The sequence below is a fragment of the Salvia splendens genome, chromosome 6 (assembly GCF_004379255.2).
Source record: "Salvia splendens isolate huo1 chromosome 6, SspV2, whole genome shotgun sequence".
NCBI lineage: Eukaryota > Viridiplantae > Streptophyta > Magnoliopsida > Lamiales > Lamiaceae > Salvia > Salvia splendens.
Window position 1 is genome coordinate 8,245,158 of NC_056037.1, and position 18,806 is coordinate 8,263,963.

Genomic DNA, 18,806 nt, shown 5'->3' on the forward strand with positions numbered 1-18,806 from the left:
ATTTGTTTCTCGACAAATACTACTTCTTTGTTCAATTTGAAAACTCAATTGAAGATGTTGAATGCATTGTATCTCGACAAATATTAAAGCTTTTTGCGCTTTTCATGTGGATTCTAAATAAGTAGAGGGTTTCGTTGAAGATTTGGAAGGCAGGATTGACAGGATTTAAGGTTCATACTTTATTGTTCAAATCTTTAAAGTTACTTGGCCAAAATTTAATTATATCGCTAATTTTTTTTAAAAAAATTATGATGGGAAGTGACCACAATTTAATCAGAAAAAATTATTAATAATTCCTAGTTGATATTCACCAGTCAATGTAGAGAAAGAAATGTAAACGCTGCTGCACTTTTGCTTTAGTTAAACCAGCCCTTTCCATCAAGAAAAAATTAAGTGAAGTACAATGCACAAATATGGCATCTTACCTTAACCTATGTACAAAGCAAGCGCCTATTTTTACTTCAACTTTGAGGAGTCTTCCTCTGTCATTTGTCTAGAATGTGAAACGGAGGGGGAGATTAAGAATTTTAAAAATAATACTCCCTTCTTCCTCCATTTTGTGCTTCAGTTTTTCATTTTGGTTCTTCCTTTGTTAATTGTCTCACTTCATTTTTAATATTTTTTTTTGTAATAGACCCACATTCCATTGACTCTATTTCACTCACATTTTATTATAAAATTATTATAAAAAAGTAGGACTCATCTACCACTAACTTTCTCAACTCACTTTCTTTTACATTTTCTAAAACCCGTGTCGGATCAAAATAAGACACATATTTAGGAACGGAGGGAGTATGAAATATGAGTGTCATAAAAATATTGGGGGTTAAATAAATATTGGCTTACAATATTTCGGACTCATACAAGATAATAATCATTTAAATCATAAAATTTGGTCAAATTTTGATTAATTTCATGATATTTGAAAACGAAATATTATGTAATGAAGTTTCAACTTTTGCTAGTTATCCAATGCGTTATATGTGTACACAACTATGTCTTTTGAAGATATATAAAATGAAACTGTTTTATTAAAATAAGTTCTTCTTTCTTATTTTAAGTAAACAATGTCGTTTTGAAAATACGATGTTTTATGCATATGTGAGATGTAATTGATAAAATTGAAATTTCATGCACAAATTTCGTGATGTAAATAACTATTATTATATTTTTATAAAAGTAAGTGATCAGTCTTTTGTAAATATTAAATGTGAGTAATATCAAAATAAAATGACTATATCCTAAAATGAAAACACTACACTTTTGTGAGAAAAATGACAATCAAACCACACTCTTTATGATATATGGGTATAGGTTTGTGTTAAAATGACAACACCATTTAAGATGACACTGTATCATCAAGGACAACCGTTAGATTTTAGGAGCAGATTCAACATTAGTCTGCCACGTGGCAGACTTGCTTGTCTATCTATTATAGATTGATTGATTATCTTTGATTTCATATCTTAGATTGCTTGAAAGTGTTTTCCTATGTATCGTAGATTGCTTGCCCAGATTGTCATTTTAACTATGGTATCACCATAGTGCTTTGATTTCGTATCTCATATTGCTTGGAACTATATACTAAATTGCTTGCATATGTATTGCAGATTGCTTGTTACTTGTTGTCACGTTGTCAATTTAAGAGTGGTATCACCCTAACGCACTCCGGTATAGGTATATTTAAAAATGATCCCATATGGATGGTTCTTGAAAAAAAGAAACAATTATAGTATCAAAATGGTTATTAATCTTTACATGTACACCTTCTCTGATTTCGCTCTTTAATGTCTCCACAAATTCTCCTTCCATAATCATATTATCTAATTGATCTCAAACATTACTTTTATCACTATATAGTCAAGAGAAAATATCAGGAAAATCAAATGTGCATGATATATTACTGTATTGTTATAAAATATTTGAATTTGGATAAATATTACTAGTATTTTTTACTAATTATATTCATTATATTATTGTTGTAGATATTTTCATTAGAACTTGAAAATTTGTGATAGAAATCCATGGGTTCCATCCTAAAACCAATTGGTGATAGGAGGAGGGGTCCATTAGACTTATATACTAGTTTCAGTTTTCTCTTGACACCGATGTGAGACAGTTATATGTTATATTTTTAGTTTCAATTGCCAACACCCTCCCTCAAACCCTTCAAGGTGAACCTTGGAGGGGTTGGACTTTTTTCTAATCGATTGGACAATCGGCCCAATTTTTTTTCGATCGGTTGGACCACTTGGCCCAAATTTTTAATTCCAGATATACTGCTGGGTCGGTCATTTTTTCGGTTTCGGTCCAGATATCCTGCTGGGTCAGTTAAATTTGACCCACAGTCGGCGATCCGCTCTGATACCATGATAGAAATCCATGGGTTCCATCCTAAAACCAATTGGTGATAGGAGGAGGGGTCCATTAGACTTATATACTAGTTTCAGTTTTCTCTAGACACCGATGTGGGACAGTTATATGTTATATTTTTAGTTTCAATTGCCAACATTGATAGAAATCCATGGGTTCCATCCTAAAACCAATTGGTGATAGGAGGAGAGGCCCATGAGACTTATATAGTGGATTAAGCTCTTTGTGTACACCGATGTGGGATATTTTTTTATGTTCATTTTATGTTTCAATTGCCAACACCCTCCCTCAAACCCTTCAAGGTGAATCTTGGAGGGGTTGGACTTTTTTATGATCGATTGGATAATTGGCCCAATTTTTTCCGATCGGTTGGACCACTGGCCCAAATTTTAAGCCCAGTTATACTGCTGGGTCAGTCATTTTTTCGGTTTCAGCCCAGTTATACTGCTGGGTCAGTCAATTTTAGCCCACAATCGGTGACCCGCTCTGATACCATGATAGAAATCCATGGGTTCCATCCTAAAACCAATTGGTGATAGGAGGAGAGGCCCATGAGACTTATATAGTGGATTAAGCTCTTTGTGTACACCGATGTGGGATATTTTTTTATGTTCATTTTATGTTTCAATTGCCAACAATTTGAATTAGGAATGTGCATTTTTCTAGGGGTAAAAAACATTTACTTAGCATAATAAAGAAATTGATACAAAATTCAACGAGTTTGAAAATACAACCAACTTCTGCCATATCAAAGATGGAGTACACTACTAAGAGCGTCCACTATAACACGCCCGCGGCTATAGCCGCGTTTGGGGCGGAAGCGGGGCGCCTTATAGTGGCGGAGTTGTCCGCCCCGGAGGTGGATGCGGCGAGGGGGGAGGGAGGCGGCGGATGCGGGATAGCCGTGTGCGGGGCGAGGACGCGGCGATGGAGCTATAGCCGCGCCTATAGGCGCGGCGCCTATAGTGGCACGAGGATGAAGCCGCGGCTATTGCACGCGATTTTATTTTTTATTTTTTACATTTCAATTCACCTATAAATACACTCCACTCCATTGATTATTTTCACACCATTCAAACACAACATCTATACAAATTTCTCTCACTACAATTTGAGGTCGGAAATGAACAATTTGTGGAGAGACAACTGGAATGCTCTGATTCAACAGGTGCAACAGGATGTAGCGGCCCGTTTGGCGGAGGAGGCGGAGGATGCGGAGGATCCGATCCCTCGCACCATTACTCATCGGCGGACAATCCCACGAGACCACGTCGGTGCTCACCAATGTTTAATGTATGATTACTTCGTGGATAACATCCACCCGAGATATTCCGTCGGAGATTCAGGATGTCGCAGCGGCTGTTCAACTATATAGCGACGAATTTGTATTGTATTTGTATTTGTATTTTTATTTAGTGTGTAATTCTAATTTTAATTTGTATTGTATTTGTATTTGTATTTTTATTTTTATTTTTATTTTTATTTTTATTTTTATTTTTATTTTTAATTCGTATAGTCGGCCTTTCTTAATCCACTAATTAGAGCCCGATAAATTTGTTAATAATTACTTGATATATTATAAAATGAAAGTTGATTATAAAATTTTGGGGCTATTGGAGTTGTCCACTATAGTGGCGGAAATAGAATTTTGGGGCTATGGACAAAAAATTGGGGCTATGGACAAAAAACTGAGGCGGGGCTATTGGGCGTGTCCACCTTATAGTGGACACCCTAAGCTGGGGGCCCCCTTCCTCTATATCTCCCTCTAAGCTACTCCCTACTCCTTCAGATGTATCAGTATTGTTGAGAAAGTATATTTGTAGCTCAAGTCATGACATTTGTTGTCGGCATCATTTTGGCATTACTTTGAAATCAAGAATGCTTATATTTTCCTGCTTTTATATACTCCTTACAAATTGCCTTTATCCCTTTCTTTGGAGTGTTACAAAATGTAGAAAATTAGCACATCAGCATTAGTTCAGCTGCCATTTCATATTCAGTGATGATAATTTCTGGTGGAAAAGGATGATTTTGGATAATGATTTTTGTTCAAACTTCCAACCTAATCAATTCTAGGAAAACAACTGGAAATACCAACTACTACTTTGGAGCAGGAAAAAGCTAAGCCTCTATTACTCTACAAAAAATCAATATCATTAACCATTTTGACTGATCAATAACTTCAACAAACTGCATTTCTTGATAAACAAGAGTCTGTGAAGATGGAAACGTACATATAAACTCGAAGAGACGAGGCGATTTATTTCTCTTTGCAACATGACTCTTGCTGCAGTCTTGATCCTCGTCTCTCTTACAAGGGTCGTTTTGAGTCTTCAAGGTGGGGAGGTATCTGCAGTCGGGGACTCGGGCATGAGAAGAGACGGCCTAAGAGTGGCGATAGAGTCGTGGAATCAATGCAATGAGGTCGGAGAGGAAGCACCTAACATGGGAAGCCCAAGAGCAGCTGATTGCTTTGACATATACAAAGCTTCTCCCCAACAAGGTCAGTTTCCTTCTCCATCTTCTTCAACATTTCAATTGCCTTAAATTCGAATTAAAAACGAAGTCCCATTTAGCAAATCTAAAGAGATTCAAACATAATCAAGTTTCACATTCTGCAGGAGAAGATCAGTGCTCACTCTGCAGCAGAGTGCCCTACGTGCTTGTGCACCGTGTAACGGAGGAGGAAAACCGGCTGGGAATAGGGCAGCCATTTCTCGGAGTCGATCAAGATTCACTCACAAATGTGGACCTATATGCAGCTGAGAAAGAGCTTTATTTAGGGAGTAAATGTCAAGTGGAAGACATACCTAATCCATGGCAGTTTTGGATGATCATGCTGAAAAACGGCAACATGGATACGTACGCTGCTAAATGTCCCAAAAACGGAAAAAAAATAGGCCCTTACGGACCCGATAGCCAGTTTCCTTGCTTCGGAAAAGGTTGCATGAACCAACCATCCATCTATCACGATTACACCTCGTTGCAAGGGCCTAACCGGACTCAACTGAAGGGCCGTTTCTATGGTTCATGGGACTTGGATTCTAATCCGAGCAAAGGGATGGAAGGAGGCAACTTTTCTTACCATTCAGTTACATGGGAGAAGGAGCTTGGGGAAGGAAGTTGGATCTTTCACCACGTTGTACGAACGTCGCCCAAGTACCCCTGGCTGATGCTTTATCTGAGAGCCGACGCCACCACCGGATTCTCGGGTGGCTACCACTACCCTACAAGGGGAATGATGAAGATAGTAAGTTCAATAATATAGTCATCATCTGATTTCATCATCTTTCTCAAACCTAAAAAACATCTGAATGCAGATACCAGAATCACCTGATTTTGTAGTGAGGTTCACTCTGAATGTGATCAGCGGCGGAGGGCAAAGCAGCCAGTTCTACTTGCTGGACATCGGCAGTTGCTGGAAGAACAACGGCCAGCCATGCGACGGGGACACAACTTCAGACGTGACGCGCTACAACGAGATGATCTTGAATCCAGACACACCGTCATGGTGCCGTCCAGATGACTTCAAGCTATGCCCACCATACCACACTTTCCCAAACGGCAGCACTGTGCACCGCTCCGATGCTCCTCGTTTCCCCTACGAGGCGTATCACCTGTACTGTGCGCCCGGGAACGCAGAGCATGCAGAAACACCCAACACTATGTGTGATCCTTTTAGTAATCCTCAGGCACAGGAGATTCTTCAGATTCTGCCTCATCCCGTTTGGGGTGACTATGGCTATCCGACGAGGAGAGGGGAGGGGTGGATCGGAGACTCCAGAAGTTGGGAGCTCGACGTCGGGAGGCTCTCGGGATCCCTTTATTTTTACCAAGATCCGGGCACTGCACCTGCAAGAAGGCAATGGATGTCCATAGATTTGGGAACTGAGATTTTTAAAGCTCCCAATCAAGTAGCAGAATGGACTGTCACTGATTTTGACATTCTTGTACCCGAAATATAGTAAGTGAGAGCTCAACACAACTGCGTTAAGATCATTCTTTCAGGTTCAGTTTTCTTGAACTGCATGAGCAAACTGTAGGACACACAATTCGTGCGTGTTAGGTCGTAGTCATGTCAGCAAGAAAATAATAAAGATTACGCACAAACGTGATCCATTATGAATCTGCTCGGTACAAACACGATTTGTCCAGACACGAAGTGACAATTTCGTGTCAGGATCTAAAATTACCAGCCCTAATATTTGTGACAAAAAACAGCGGAACCACATAACTATTCAACTTCAGTTTATTTATAATTCATATCTGAATCAAAAAAATGATGAGTATTACATAGAGAAGAAAACAAGTATACCGCATTACAAATTCACAGGCGATGAGAATGCTATAACACGGGAACAGAAATGGACATAGGCATCGAAACATCACCAGCAAAGCTTGTTGCATCTCTTGCCACAGCCGAGTTCTCAGCAAGGGCGTATCCGACTCCTAACCCCCCGAGATGCAGGCGCGCGTTTTCGGACCTCTGGAACACCCTAGCTAGCGACGCAGCTTTTCTACGAGCGCGTTTGGTCCCTGTAGACAGCAGGGTCTGCAGCAATCCAGCCAGAGCCGGAGCCTTTAGAACCCTCTCCATGGTAGCCGCTCCACCACTCCTACACAGCTCGAGCAACGCAGCCACGACATTCTCTTTCCCCCTCGGCGTGCCCCATCTCATCACTCCTATCAGCCCCGCCACTGCCCTTTCCTCGGATGCCACTGCCGCAGCCCCTAACGGCTGGCGAACTATGAGAGCCAGTGCACCCGCTGCTTCCTCAGATACAACCTCGGATCCCAGTGCCTCAACTAGGGCTGCCACTGCACCAGAATCTATCATCCTCGAGCAGTTCTCGTTGTGTGTTGATAGATTGAACAGAGCTGTTACGGCATCCTTCTTCCCTCTTTCCGTTCCCTCTCTCAAGAGCCCGGCTAGGGCTTCAATTGCCCATTCTTGCTGAGCTATTGCCTTCTTGTAGTCGTGGACAGCCGAGAGGCTGAACAGAGTGGCCGCAGCATTCTCCCTCGCCTCCACCGTGTGCCCATATCTCAAAACCTCAACAATGGCTGCCGAACACCCTTCCACCTCCATGATCAAGCATTTATTTCTATCAAAAATTGACAAATTCAACAAAGCCGTGACTGAATTCTCCTGCGCTAATGTGTCCTCAGATGAAAGCAGCCTCTTTAAAAGAGGAATGGCGCCAAGCTCAGCAATGCAAGCCCGATTCTCCTTCCCAGCCTTCGCCAGATATCTAATCTCCATAGAGGCAATAGCCTTGGCTCTTGGCGTCCCATTAGCCAGTTCCTCGACAAGCAGATGAACAGTCACTTTAGTCGCCTCAACTGCAGCCCTGCTCATGGATGCAGCTAGGGCACACTCAGAGGGGTAATCTAAGTTTTCTGGTGGATCACATGGTATGTCATTCGCCACACACCATTGCACGATCAAGTTCCTCAGAGCCCGGTTAGCCACGAGCTTCGTGTGAACAAGCATCTGTCCCGTCTTCGGGCACGTGCAGTGTCCTTCCTGCATCCATCTTGCAATGAAGGAACGCTCATATGTTTGTCCCGTGGATACGATCACCGGATCCCTCATCAAATCCAAGGACATCGGGCAGCAGAAATCCTTAGGGGTCGCGATAAACGTATCTGCAATCTTCTTACTGTTATCTCCTAACTCGCCCTCCTCCTCGAATCTAAACAGCAAGAACCTACAATACCTAATTAGAGCAACAAATCCATTCAAAACAGAGGCTGTAGGCTCAATATCAACATCATGATTCACTATTTGCTCCTCCAAGAACTCAATCTCATTTCTACAACTTTCCACATCACAAATTCTCAATTTCTCTACAAAGAATGACTGCAGTGCAGCTATTTCAGGAACCCTTCCACTCTCAAATTCATTCAAGAAATAAAATAGCTTTGACCTCAACAAATCATCGTGTCTATCGATGAAGAATCTCGACTTTCTTGACTGCCTACACAGCAATTCGAAATGCTCCTTAACATCTTCAGATAAATTGATCTCACACAAAGGGAACACATCCAAAAGGGTGGAGATTTCCTGATTCAAATCATGGAAATTGCCAGATATGAAATGGTTTTGGAGCAACAGCCACAGTTTGCTCGACCCTTTTACATAATCAATCAAGATTTTACACCTGTAAAGTAGGAGGTACAACTCTTTCATGCACATAAACAATGTAGAAGCAGTTTCCGAGAATCCCACCTCGTGGAAAGCATCCAACAACACTGAAATCACCTGAATTTTCCGATTTAAATTCCTGCTATTTTTAACCTGAAAAAAGATCGCCTTTTTATCAAACGAGACCAGCAGCTCCGCGGCAATCGCGCGCAAAATCCCCAAAATTTCGCCGTTGCTGACCTCCACCGGCGCCAGGAACGCGTCCAGCGACGGCGATCGCCGCCTCCTCAACGACGAGAATATCTCCGCAGACGCCATGTCACAAATTAATCAGGCAGAAAGGGGAAAAAAGAGTAGCTGAGGAATTTCTACAAATAGTTGGTGGGGATCCGAAATTGAACAAATTGAATATGGGTTTTTACAAATGATGGTGGTTTGATTTCCGACTACGCGTTTTACGGGTAAATAAGAAGACAAGTTGATACGGAATCCGCGTGGGGAGAAGGAGGAGGAGAAAGGATGTTGGTGCTGTGTGTCTTTGATTATGAATGATGGACTGACTGAACTTTCCATTGTCAATACGGCAATTGGATTTTCTTATTCGACAATTTGATTTTGACTTGGAATTTCCATTGCAGACTCATATGGGGTGACTAGAGCATCTCCAATGGCGGACGTCCGGTCGGACGTCCGAGACGGGCGACCGGGACGTCCGCCATTGTGGCGTCGAAGGTCGGATACGGACGTCCCGTGAGGACGTCGCGTGTCCTCGGACGTGCCGGCGACGGGCGGGCGGACGGACGTCCGCCACTGTGGACTGGGTCGGACGTCCGGGTCGGACGTCCGGTAATTAATTTTTTTTTAAACTCTATATATACGGCTCGTTGAATTTCATTTCATTCGCACCACTTGTGTTAACAAGTTTCTCTCTTCTTTTACTACATATTTCATTTCTACTTAATGGAGAACGATAGGAACTCCCCTGCCACGAGCGAGTCGCAGACTCCGGCGTTTCCCATCGACCTGGAGGGAAACGTTAGCGGAAATGCGATAACAGTTCCGACAATGTCGGGGATGGGTGGAATGGGTGGGATGATGTCCCCTTATATGTAAAATTGGATGGGTGGGATGGGTGGGATGGGTGGGATGGGTGGTATGATGCCAGGGATGCGGGGATGGGGGGCATGACCCCAAATATGATGATGCCGGGGATGATGGCGGGATGGGGATGGGGGGCATGACCCCAAATATGATGATGCCGGGGCCGGGGATGGCGATGGGGGGCATGACCCCAAATATGAAGGGGATGGGTGGGATGATGCCGGGGATGATGGCGGGGATGATGCCGGGGGGAGGGGGTGGCAAGGGCCCACAAGCGGACGATGTCTATCGGCCAGTTATCGATATGACTGATACCCCCTCCACTTATGTTCCGGAGACTCAGTTCACCAGCTTGGAAACTTTCTCTTTAGAGGAGTTGGGGCTATCTCCAGTCAGGGAGACTCCAGGCAGGGGGAAGGGACGTGGCAAGGGCAAGGGGAAAGCCCCGGGCTCTTCCTCGCGAACGGTGGCAGAGGAGGAGGATGAGGATGAGACGGGAAAGAGGACGGTATGGAGCCCGTGGGAAAATGTCGCGCTTGCGAAGGCTTGGGTTTCAGTAGTCGAGGATCCCTATGTCGGTGCCAACCAACATATTGACAGACTGTGGTATCGCATCGCTGAAGCCTACCACACACACAAACCGGCTGGGGCGAAGCGTCGCGTTCCCGAACAGTGCCGGAAACAGTGGGAGCGGTTGAGGCCTAAGCTTAGTCGATTTGCGGGCCTCTACCAAAACAATCTCCGCCAGGCAAGCAGCGGTATGTCCGAGGAGGATGTCCGGAACCGTGCCTTTGCTCAGTACCCCGACAGAGCCTTGAAGTTCAAACAATTCGATCAGTGGGAGGCCTTTCTCGTGGTGAAGGATTCCCCAAAGTTTTGTGGGGGAGTCGAATCGGGCTGGGCGAAGCGGACGAAGATCAACGCTTCTGGTGAATACAGCAGCAGTGCTGGTTCGCACTAGCTCCCAGAAGCCGACGAAGTGTCCCCGCTACCTCAATCAGACTCTCGCCGTCGTCGTCGCCCGGTTGGGCAAAAGGCTGCTCAGCGGAGGGCTAGGGGAAGCAGCAGCGGGTCGTTCGAGGTCCAATCGGAGGCCCCTGCTCCCCCAGAAGATATCGACCGACTCGCCCGCGCGCAGTTAACGACTAGCTTGGTCCGGACCATGCATAGGTGGCATAGCACGACAGATCCTGTGTACAAAAGGATGTTGAAGGATGTCATCGATGGATGTCGGAGCGATTTGGGCATGCCACCCATTGGAGATGATGGCGCCGAGATTAGCGGCGGGGGCGGCACGGGCGACGGCGAGGGCGGCACGAACGACGAGGAGTGAGCCGAGTCAAAAATTTTATTATGTAATTTTTTCTTTTTTATTATGTATTTTTTTTTTCTTTTTTTATGTAATTTTTTTTAATGAAGCATTAGCAATTTTCTCGTATTCCGTGTCAAAATTATAATTCCGTTACGTATATTTGTGAATTTGTGATTTTTTTTATTGCGGGAAGTCCTAGTGGGAAGGGCGATGGGAAGGGCGGATTGTGAAGGGGATGTCCTAGTGACGTGGCAGTGGGATGGGAAGTCCTAGTGACGTGGCAGGAGGTGTTTTTGGGATGTCCTAGTGGATGTCCGACCACTGGAGATGCTCTAACTTGGTCTGACAATGTAGGGCCATAAGCCGATCACTATTTTTAAATTTTCTAATATTTGTCCTATTTTTAATATTTCAGATGTATTTTTAATACACCAAAACAAGTGAGAAAATTAGACTTATAAGAAGCCTATTGTAGCTCCATACTAGCTAAAACAGATAACATACGAACGCAATACTTACAAATTTTCTTTTTATTTTTCTGCTACTGAAACCGCTTTGCGCTTCGACCATCCACTATGTTGCGAACAGGCCTCGGCATGCTGAATCACATGAGCAAGGGTTACCTTCCTTTTAACAAGGGTAGACTTATAAGAAGCCTATTGTAGCTCCATACTAGCTAAAACAGATAACATACGAACGCGATACTTACAAATTTTCTTTTTATTTTTCTGCTACTGAAACCGCTTTGCGCTTCGACCATCCACTATGTTGCGAACAGGCCTCGGCATGCTGAATCACATGAGCAAGGGTTACCTTCCTTTTAACAAGGGTAGACTTATAAGAAGCCTATTGTAGTTCCATACTAGCTAAAACAGATAACATACGAACGCGATACTTACAAATTTTCTTTTTATTTTTCTGCTACTGAAACCGCTTTGCGCTTCGACCATCCACTATGTTGCGAACAGGCCACGGCATGCTGAATCACATGAGCAAGGGTTACCTTCCTTTTAACAAGGGTACGACACTGGTTTCTCTCACCTAACACGGTCGATATCTTCTGTGAAGATGTCACTCCCGCATTTTCTATATTCCGCCTATCAGAGTCTACGTTGGTCTCTCTACGCTACCATTATACTCCCGGCGGGGGGAGGGTTCAATTTCAACAATCTCTCTCCTATTGGCTTCAGTAGACGGCATATCATCATGACTCGTCGTACGCATCCAACTACCTGTGTTTGTGGTCGGATTCACGTCCAAACGAGGCAAATTCTGAGCTGCCGGCAGCAGAACTGGTACCTGGTTAGTGCCTTTTTTCGACTCGCATCTGATCTCAATTGTCACCGGGCATCTAAGAACAGACTCAAATGCTTGCAAGACATGTAATATGAATTTCTCCGCCTTGGATTTCGTCAGCTGTGAGTTGAATAACAATTGCACGGTCGGAGCTGCAGAATAGACGAATTCGTAAAGATCTCTTTGGCAACCCTAAAAAATAAAAGCCTAACGTATCCGATAGATCTCGGGCACGAGCATCTAAAATTGCACGAGAAGCAAGTTGTGCGAGTTTTAGGCCTAACGCGCATTTCAAAAGCTATAAGTATAAGAAAGTCACACGAAACTACTAAAAGTAACGACAAGATGCAGCTAAATTAGTGCAACATATAGCAAAATAATGGTACCTGCTCCATAACTGACAGAGACGAGCTTCCCTTCCTGATACATGAACTCTCGAATGCTATTCACCGGGATCATCTGCAGCACGTCCAACCAAATCGCCTCCAGTTTCTCGTTATAAACTGCTTGTACCTGTTGAGAGATCATCTCGCCTCTGTTGTGTTCGTTTCCAGCCATACCAGAACTTTCAGCTTGAGAAACGGGCATTTCTGCATTGCTTTTCCTAATCCTGTTTCTTAGAGAAGCACCATTTGAGGCCAAAGGACTGTGATTCAAGCTCCTTTCGGCTGGCAAAATATACTGTTGATCCTGAGCCAGTTGCAGCAGTGCAGCAGTTAGCCACGTTGTCCTCTCGTTCGACACCCTAAGCTGCTTCTCTGCTTCGGACAATGTCCTTAGCGCTTGACGCAGTTTTTCCATATCTTTGTTCGATACTGTATAGAGAAAAGCACAAAAAAGCAAAATCTTAGATGCAACATACGATCACTGATAACGATAAGCATGCAGTTGGGAAAAATTACATTCACGCCTCGAAAAAACCTCCTTTGAGGCCCTTCTTTGGTGACATCGTAGCTTCCAGCAAGAATATCAGTTATGGCCGTTGCAAGCTGTGACATCAATGCCAATGGCTCGACTCCCGATTCCATAATATCCCTCAGATTCTTGACTGTGTTGGCAGTGTCAGCAGATAATGCTAAATTGAGAAGATCTACCAGTTTCTCATCAGAAACAAGCCCAACCTGCAAAACAACGAAAAAAGTCCATTCATTGTATGCGGATACATAATTTCTCATCCAACGAAAAAGTATCCATTTGTGATAAGTTAAGTCCATGTCAAATGTCAACGAAGAAACAAACATACCAGTTCCTAAACGAGGGTGATACGACGTTGATCGTATCGGAGAGAAGGATCGACGGCGAGGGAGGCTCTGCGGTCGACGTCTGCGGCGGAGGTTTTCTCCGTCAAGCAATTTGCTAAATTTGTAGAGAAATGAAAGAAAATAACGTGGGAAATAGCTTTTTCATTTATGATAAATGTGTTAGACAAGTTCCCTTTTTATATCTACATCCTAGGGCGGTTCAACCTCCTATCTCCCGGGAAAGAACCACAAAGAAAACCCGAGATAGAGCTTATAAATACGCTCGACTTCCTAGTCTATTACATTAGATAAACAAACATAACTAACTTTATTACTACCTCCCTACTTAGGTGGTGGAGCATGAAATGAAGGATAGACGATAGCTTCCTCTATAGAATCATCGATAGGCTCTCCTGCATGTGTCGACGGAAGGGATGATGCTGGCTTCTTATCAACCCCCCCCCCCCCGATAGGATCGTCCTTGTCCTCAAGGAGAAGGATTGCGGCTGGAGAGGGAAGTGACGGTTTCCCAGGGGGCACCAGACCATTTCTTGTGCGGTATAGATGAACAACCCCGTAGCACAACGAAGGAGTCAGCTCGGGAAAATTCCATCGTGTGTTCCACATAATCATGTGTGACACGACCAAGTGATTCCAACCACTCCATGCCTAGAATGATATTCGGACCGTGGAAGTCCAATAAATGGAGATCAATCTGGAATAAATGGCCTTGAAGATCGACCATCGTCTCCTTGCTGACATGAGAACAAATTAAGGATTCACCATTACCGACATAAACACGAAAAGGTTTAATCTTAGTCAAAGAAAGACTTAGCTTTTCGGCGATACGCGGATGTATAAAATCATGGGAGCTTCCGTTGTCAACCAAAATATTCACCGCGGATTTGTGAATTGGTCCCACAATATTAAAGGACTTCACGTGTTGTCGGCCTTCGACGGCATTCAACTGAGATAGATTCGCTGTGATATCATTATCATCCGTCTCTAATTCAACCACATGATCTTCGTAGGCATCGACGCCCATGTAAGCCAAAAAATTATGGTTACGTCCATTTGTCCTCACAATACCAGCATAATCCCCGACGAGAGCGATGTGCCTTCTCCGACGCAGAAAGGCGCACCACAGGCAATTTGCTGAACTCTCGGAATCTGCCACCCGAAAGGCACGGACCTTGGGAAGACGAAGCCACGGTCTGTTTAGGCACTGTGGAAGGATTGTGTGTGGCTCTTGATTCTTGTGAGACCCATGGCTGAGACGAATAAGTGGAGGGCGACAGTTGGTGCTCCGGTCGACATGCCGATAATTCCTTGGCTAAAGTAAATGCTGCCGCCAAGGTTGTAGGTCGATGTAGCTTGACCTCAGGTTGAAGCGGTTGTTTGAGACCGGCGACATAGATCGGAAGAAGTATATAATCAGGAACACCAGATAATTTATTCTGCAATTTCTCAAATTGAAATTGATACTCCGAGAGAGTGCCGGTTTGACATAACTTGGAGATCAATCTGATATAGCTTTCGTAACAATCAGGATCGAATCTGTAACGAACCTCACCCAAAAAGTCTTGCCAAGTGACAAAATCATTATTGGAGCAATAGTGTTTGATCCATTCGGATGTCGGCGCGTCAAATAACGGAACAACGTAGTGAAGTCGATTGGCATCGGGCATCATCATATGGTCGAAATAGTATTGAATTTTGAAAACCCAATTAGCCGTGTCCGATCCATCAAAACGAGGGGGATCCAAACGAATACCTCGATGCTGATCATGTAACGGATGACTGCGAAGCGGACGATCTAACGAAGGATACCAACATGACGTGGGTCGTGGACCTGGCTTTGAAGAGTATGTCGGACGATTTAGTGGAGGAATTATTCTGTGCTGTGGCACACAATATTGATCAGATTGCAAGTTGCCTGAATGAAATCTAGATTGACCAAAGGAATCCGAGCCATAGCCATTCCAAGGCTGATAATGTTGATTGGGCTGAGTTGGCATGAAATGTGGCAGTTGAATGCAGAAGTAAGAATTAACTTCTGGAACGTGGGATAGAGCATGACCTGTAGCAGTTGGAAACGGTTGATTGTGTAATGTGTTGTCACGAACTGCTTGGAAAAACGGTTGTTGCAGCGGTTGAGACTCCTGAACCGCTGAGGAGAGTGGGATCGCGTACGGCGGAGCCGGATCGGGCAGAGGAGGAGCTCTGTGTTCTGCTGCCCGCTGTTTAGAAACAGCCAACCGTGAATCCAATTTCGCGATGGAGGACATAATCCACTCCCACTGACCAGCGGGTATTACTCCTGCACCGGACACCGCCACAGTCGGCATGTCGGCCTCACAACGGACATCATTAACACGCGATGGTCCAGGTGATTCCCGGCTGGAAATTGGTATATTGTTGGGTATGTCGCCATGAGAACGTCAATGAAAGCACCAGATGATACGACGTTGATCATATCGGAGAGAAGGATCGACGGCGAGGGAGGCTCTGCGGTCGACGTCTGCGGCGGAGGTTTTCTCCTTCAAGCAGTTTGCTAAATTTGTAGAGAAATGAAAGAAAATAACGTGGGAAATAGCTTTTTCATTTATGATAAATGTGTTAGACAAGTTCCCTATTTATATCTACATCCTAGGGCGGTTCAACCTCCTATCTCCCGGGAAAGAACCACAAAGAAAACCCGAGATAGAGCTTATAAATACGCTCGACTTCCTAGTCTATTACATTAGATAAACAAACATAATTAACTTTATTACTACCTCCCTACTTAGGTGGTGGAGCATGAAATGAAGGTTAGACGATAGCTTCCTCTATAGAATCATCGATAGGCTCTCCTGCATGTGTCGACGAAAGGGATGATGCTGGTTTCTTATCAGAGGGAGACATATATTCTTTTCCCGATTAAACTCAATTACTCCAAAGTCATCTCAGCATCTCTGAGAGATCCACCCGACCTTGTTGCAATGAGCTTGAGGGCGTCCTTATCGATATCCAGGTCCTCTTTCGTTGCTATCCACTGCAACGTATGTATAATGTCTGCATTCTTTAACTTCGGAAAAAAGAATTTCTGGCACCTGGATATGATTATATGAGGTAAGGCATCAAGACTTGAGCAAACAAGGACAAAAACGACACGCCTAGGGGCTCGATCAATGACCTTCAATATCGTGCTCCAACATTCAGAAGACACCGTATCACACTCATCGAATATGAAGACTTTGTACTGAGATCGAAGCTGGGAAGATGACGAAGATGTCACATTACTGAGCAGGCCAATTATACTCTCGAGTTCCATGCTACTAACGGGGGCTACTTCCCACACGTTCCGACACTTCCTATTGCTTTGTGCAATGCAGGAGTTGCAAAAGCCACAAGGCTTCGGGTGTTCTATCGACTGGCAGTTCAATGCTCGAGCGAATATATGAGCACACGAAGTTTTCCCCGTTCCATGAGGTCCATAGAACAGATAGAGTAACCCGACTTTCCTTTTCAAGATAGCGTTCGAGAGAGCCTGCACGACCAAGTTCTGTCCGACCAAATCCCCAAACGTAATCGGCATGTACTTTTGCGTGAGGTTTTGATGCCTCTCATTGTTTTGATTTCGAGATCTATGCTGCTCACGTGATCTCTCTTCCGATGCAAGGTCGCAATCAGCTTCTTGCTTAACCATGTTGTTGGCGTAAATACCTAACTCCTCCGAGTAATCATGGAACCAACCAGCCTGATCCATGCGTACACGAGTACCAGAAGGATCGAGGAATAGAGGCAACGCCTCGGCATCCGATCTAGTGGATGAACTTGATGACATCTGGCATGTTAGGGATATCCAACCCTCGAGTATTGGAACCACCTTTCTTCGACCTTGATTCAGACAACCCACAAGAGAGGCTCCGGCCAGCCATGTCGACCTTGAAAGCATAACACCAACACACACTCACACATGCAAATAAATCATTTATACCGCAGTCAAAATTGAATATTTATCGTAGTCTTTGTTTGGGCAATAAGAGCATCCACAACCGTGCTCTTGCCAGCGAGCACGGTTGTGGGCCCGACGCCACTATTCCTGCATGTTCTCTGGCAAGAGCACAACACCCACAGCTGTGCTCTTCCGCAAGGATGAGCACAATTCAATTTAAAATTCAATTAAACAAAAACATTTCCATAATATGAAAATTCATTAAAAAACCGAAATAACATTACAAATTATAAATAAATTTAAAAAGACATAATTAAAATCCTAAAAATTAAAAATTACATAATTAAAATCCTAAAAATTAAAAATTACATAATTAAAATCCTAAAATTAAAAAAATCACTACTCGTTGCCGAATTTCGCCCACATGTGTTAGATTAGGTCCTCTTGCAGCTGAATGTGGGTTCGGGTATCGCGCATTATGTGCCTTGTCTCGATCCCCTTGCCAACCGTCGTATGCGCACCTCAGCGTGGGGGAGACTTCGCTGTAATATCCGATTTTTTTTTTGTTTCTTTTAAGTAAGGTTTGAATTTGTGAATATCTTGTTTAAGATATGGTTGGTAAGTCTTAATTGTTTTATATTATTTTTGTATGTGATTATTTAGATTTTTTTTTATGATTAATTGAAAAACAAAATAAAATCCTATTTAATAAATTAAATCTCTCTCTCTCCCTCTCTCTCTCGGTTTCTCTCCCTCTCCCCACTACTTTCTCAACCTCTCCCCACTCCCACATAACCGATACACTTTCTCCCTTCCAATCTCTCCCCCACATCGGCTTCTCTCTTTTCTCTCTCGCAATCGTTCTCATCATCACGGTAAGGTCTCCCTCTTTCTCCCCCTCGGTTCTCACCTTTTTCCTTTCACTCCCTCTCATCGATTTCTTGGTTCATCAAGGTGTTACTCTCTCTCGTTGTGAATCGGAGTCGGAAGAGGAAGTAAAGCGTTTGAACTACGTTTGAACTATCCGGGAAAGGTAACCCAAGACCCTAACTCATGATAATTTCGAAAACACATGCATTTAGGACGTTTTGAATGTTTTAGATGCTGAATAGGCTTTGTGATTATGTGTTTGTGTGGGGTATGTCTTCGGTGGGGACTGACAGTGGGTTCCGACCCCTTTTTGACTGAGCAAACGATCTCCTTTTGGTACGAAATTTTAACTGTTTAAACTTGGGTGTGTCTTCTGTGTGGTGTGTAAATTTCAGCTTCATTGGACGTCGGATGATTTTATAATGTTTTTTGTAAGTAAACTGCGCAGTTCTGCGAGATGTACGTTTCTGGGTGAGGTGTTTTTGTGCAATGGGTGTGAATCTGGGTGTTTTGATATTATGATGTATG

The 18,806-nt window shown here is 43.7% G+C and overlaps 2 protein-coding genes and 1 pseudogene across 4 annotated transcripts; 1 reads left to right on the forward strand and 2 right to left on the reverse strand.

The window, feature by feature from the left end:
- The first annotated feature begins 4,322 nt into the window (after window positions 1-4,322).
- Window positions 4,323-6,397, forward strand: LOC121808147. Its single transcript, XM_042208520.1, has 3 exons — window positions 4,323-4,876; window positions 4,995-5,623; window positions 5,694-6,397. The coding sequence occupies exons 1-3, from the start codon at window positions 4,651-4,653 to the stop codon at window positions 6,336-6,338; spliced, it is 1,500 nt and encodes a 499-aa protein (XP_042064454.1). The 5' UTR covers window positions 4,323-4,650; the 3' UTR covers window positions 6,339-6,397.
- Window positions 6,087-9,113, reverse strand: LOC121808138 (U-box domain-containing protein 17-like). Of its 3 annotated transcripts, none has more exons than XM_042208507.1 (3): window positions 6,763-9,113; window positions 6,328-6,410; window positions 6,087-6,225 (listed from the first exon to the last, which is right to left on the reverse strand). In XM_042208507.1, exons 1-2 carry the CDS (start codon window positions 8,837-8,839, stop codon window positions 6,370-6,372), a joined length of 2,118 nt encoding a protein of 705 aa, XP_042064441.1. In that variant the 5' UTR covers window positions 8,840-9,113; the 3' UTR covers window positions 6,087-6,225; window positions 6,328-6,369. The 3 variants fall into 3 exon arrangements, 2 of the variants coding, with proteins under 2 accessions (XP_042064441.1, XP_042064440.1); XR_006052123.1 differs by having other exon boundaries at window positions 6,168-6,225; window positions 6,689-9,113; XM_042208506.1 differs by lacking the exon at window positions 6,087-6,225 and having other exon boundaries at window positions 6,269-6,410.
- A 2,716-nt stretch (window positions 9,114-11,829) lies between these two features.
- LOC121808725 lies at window positions 11,830-17,834 on the reverse strand (annotated as a pseudogene).
- Window positions 17,835-18,806: the final 972 nt, after the last annotated feature.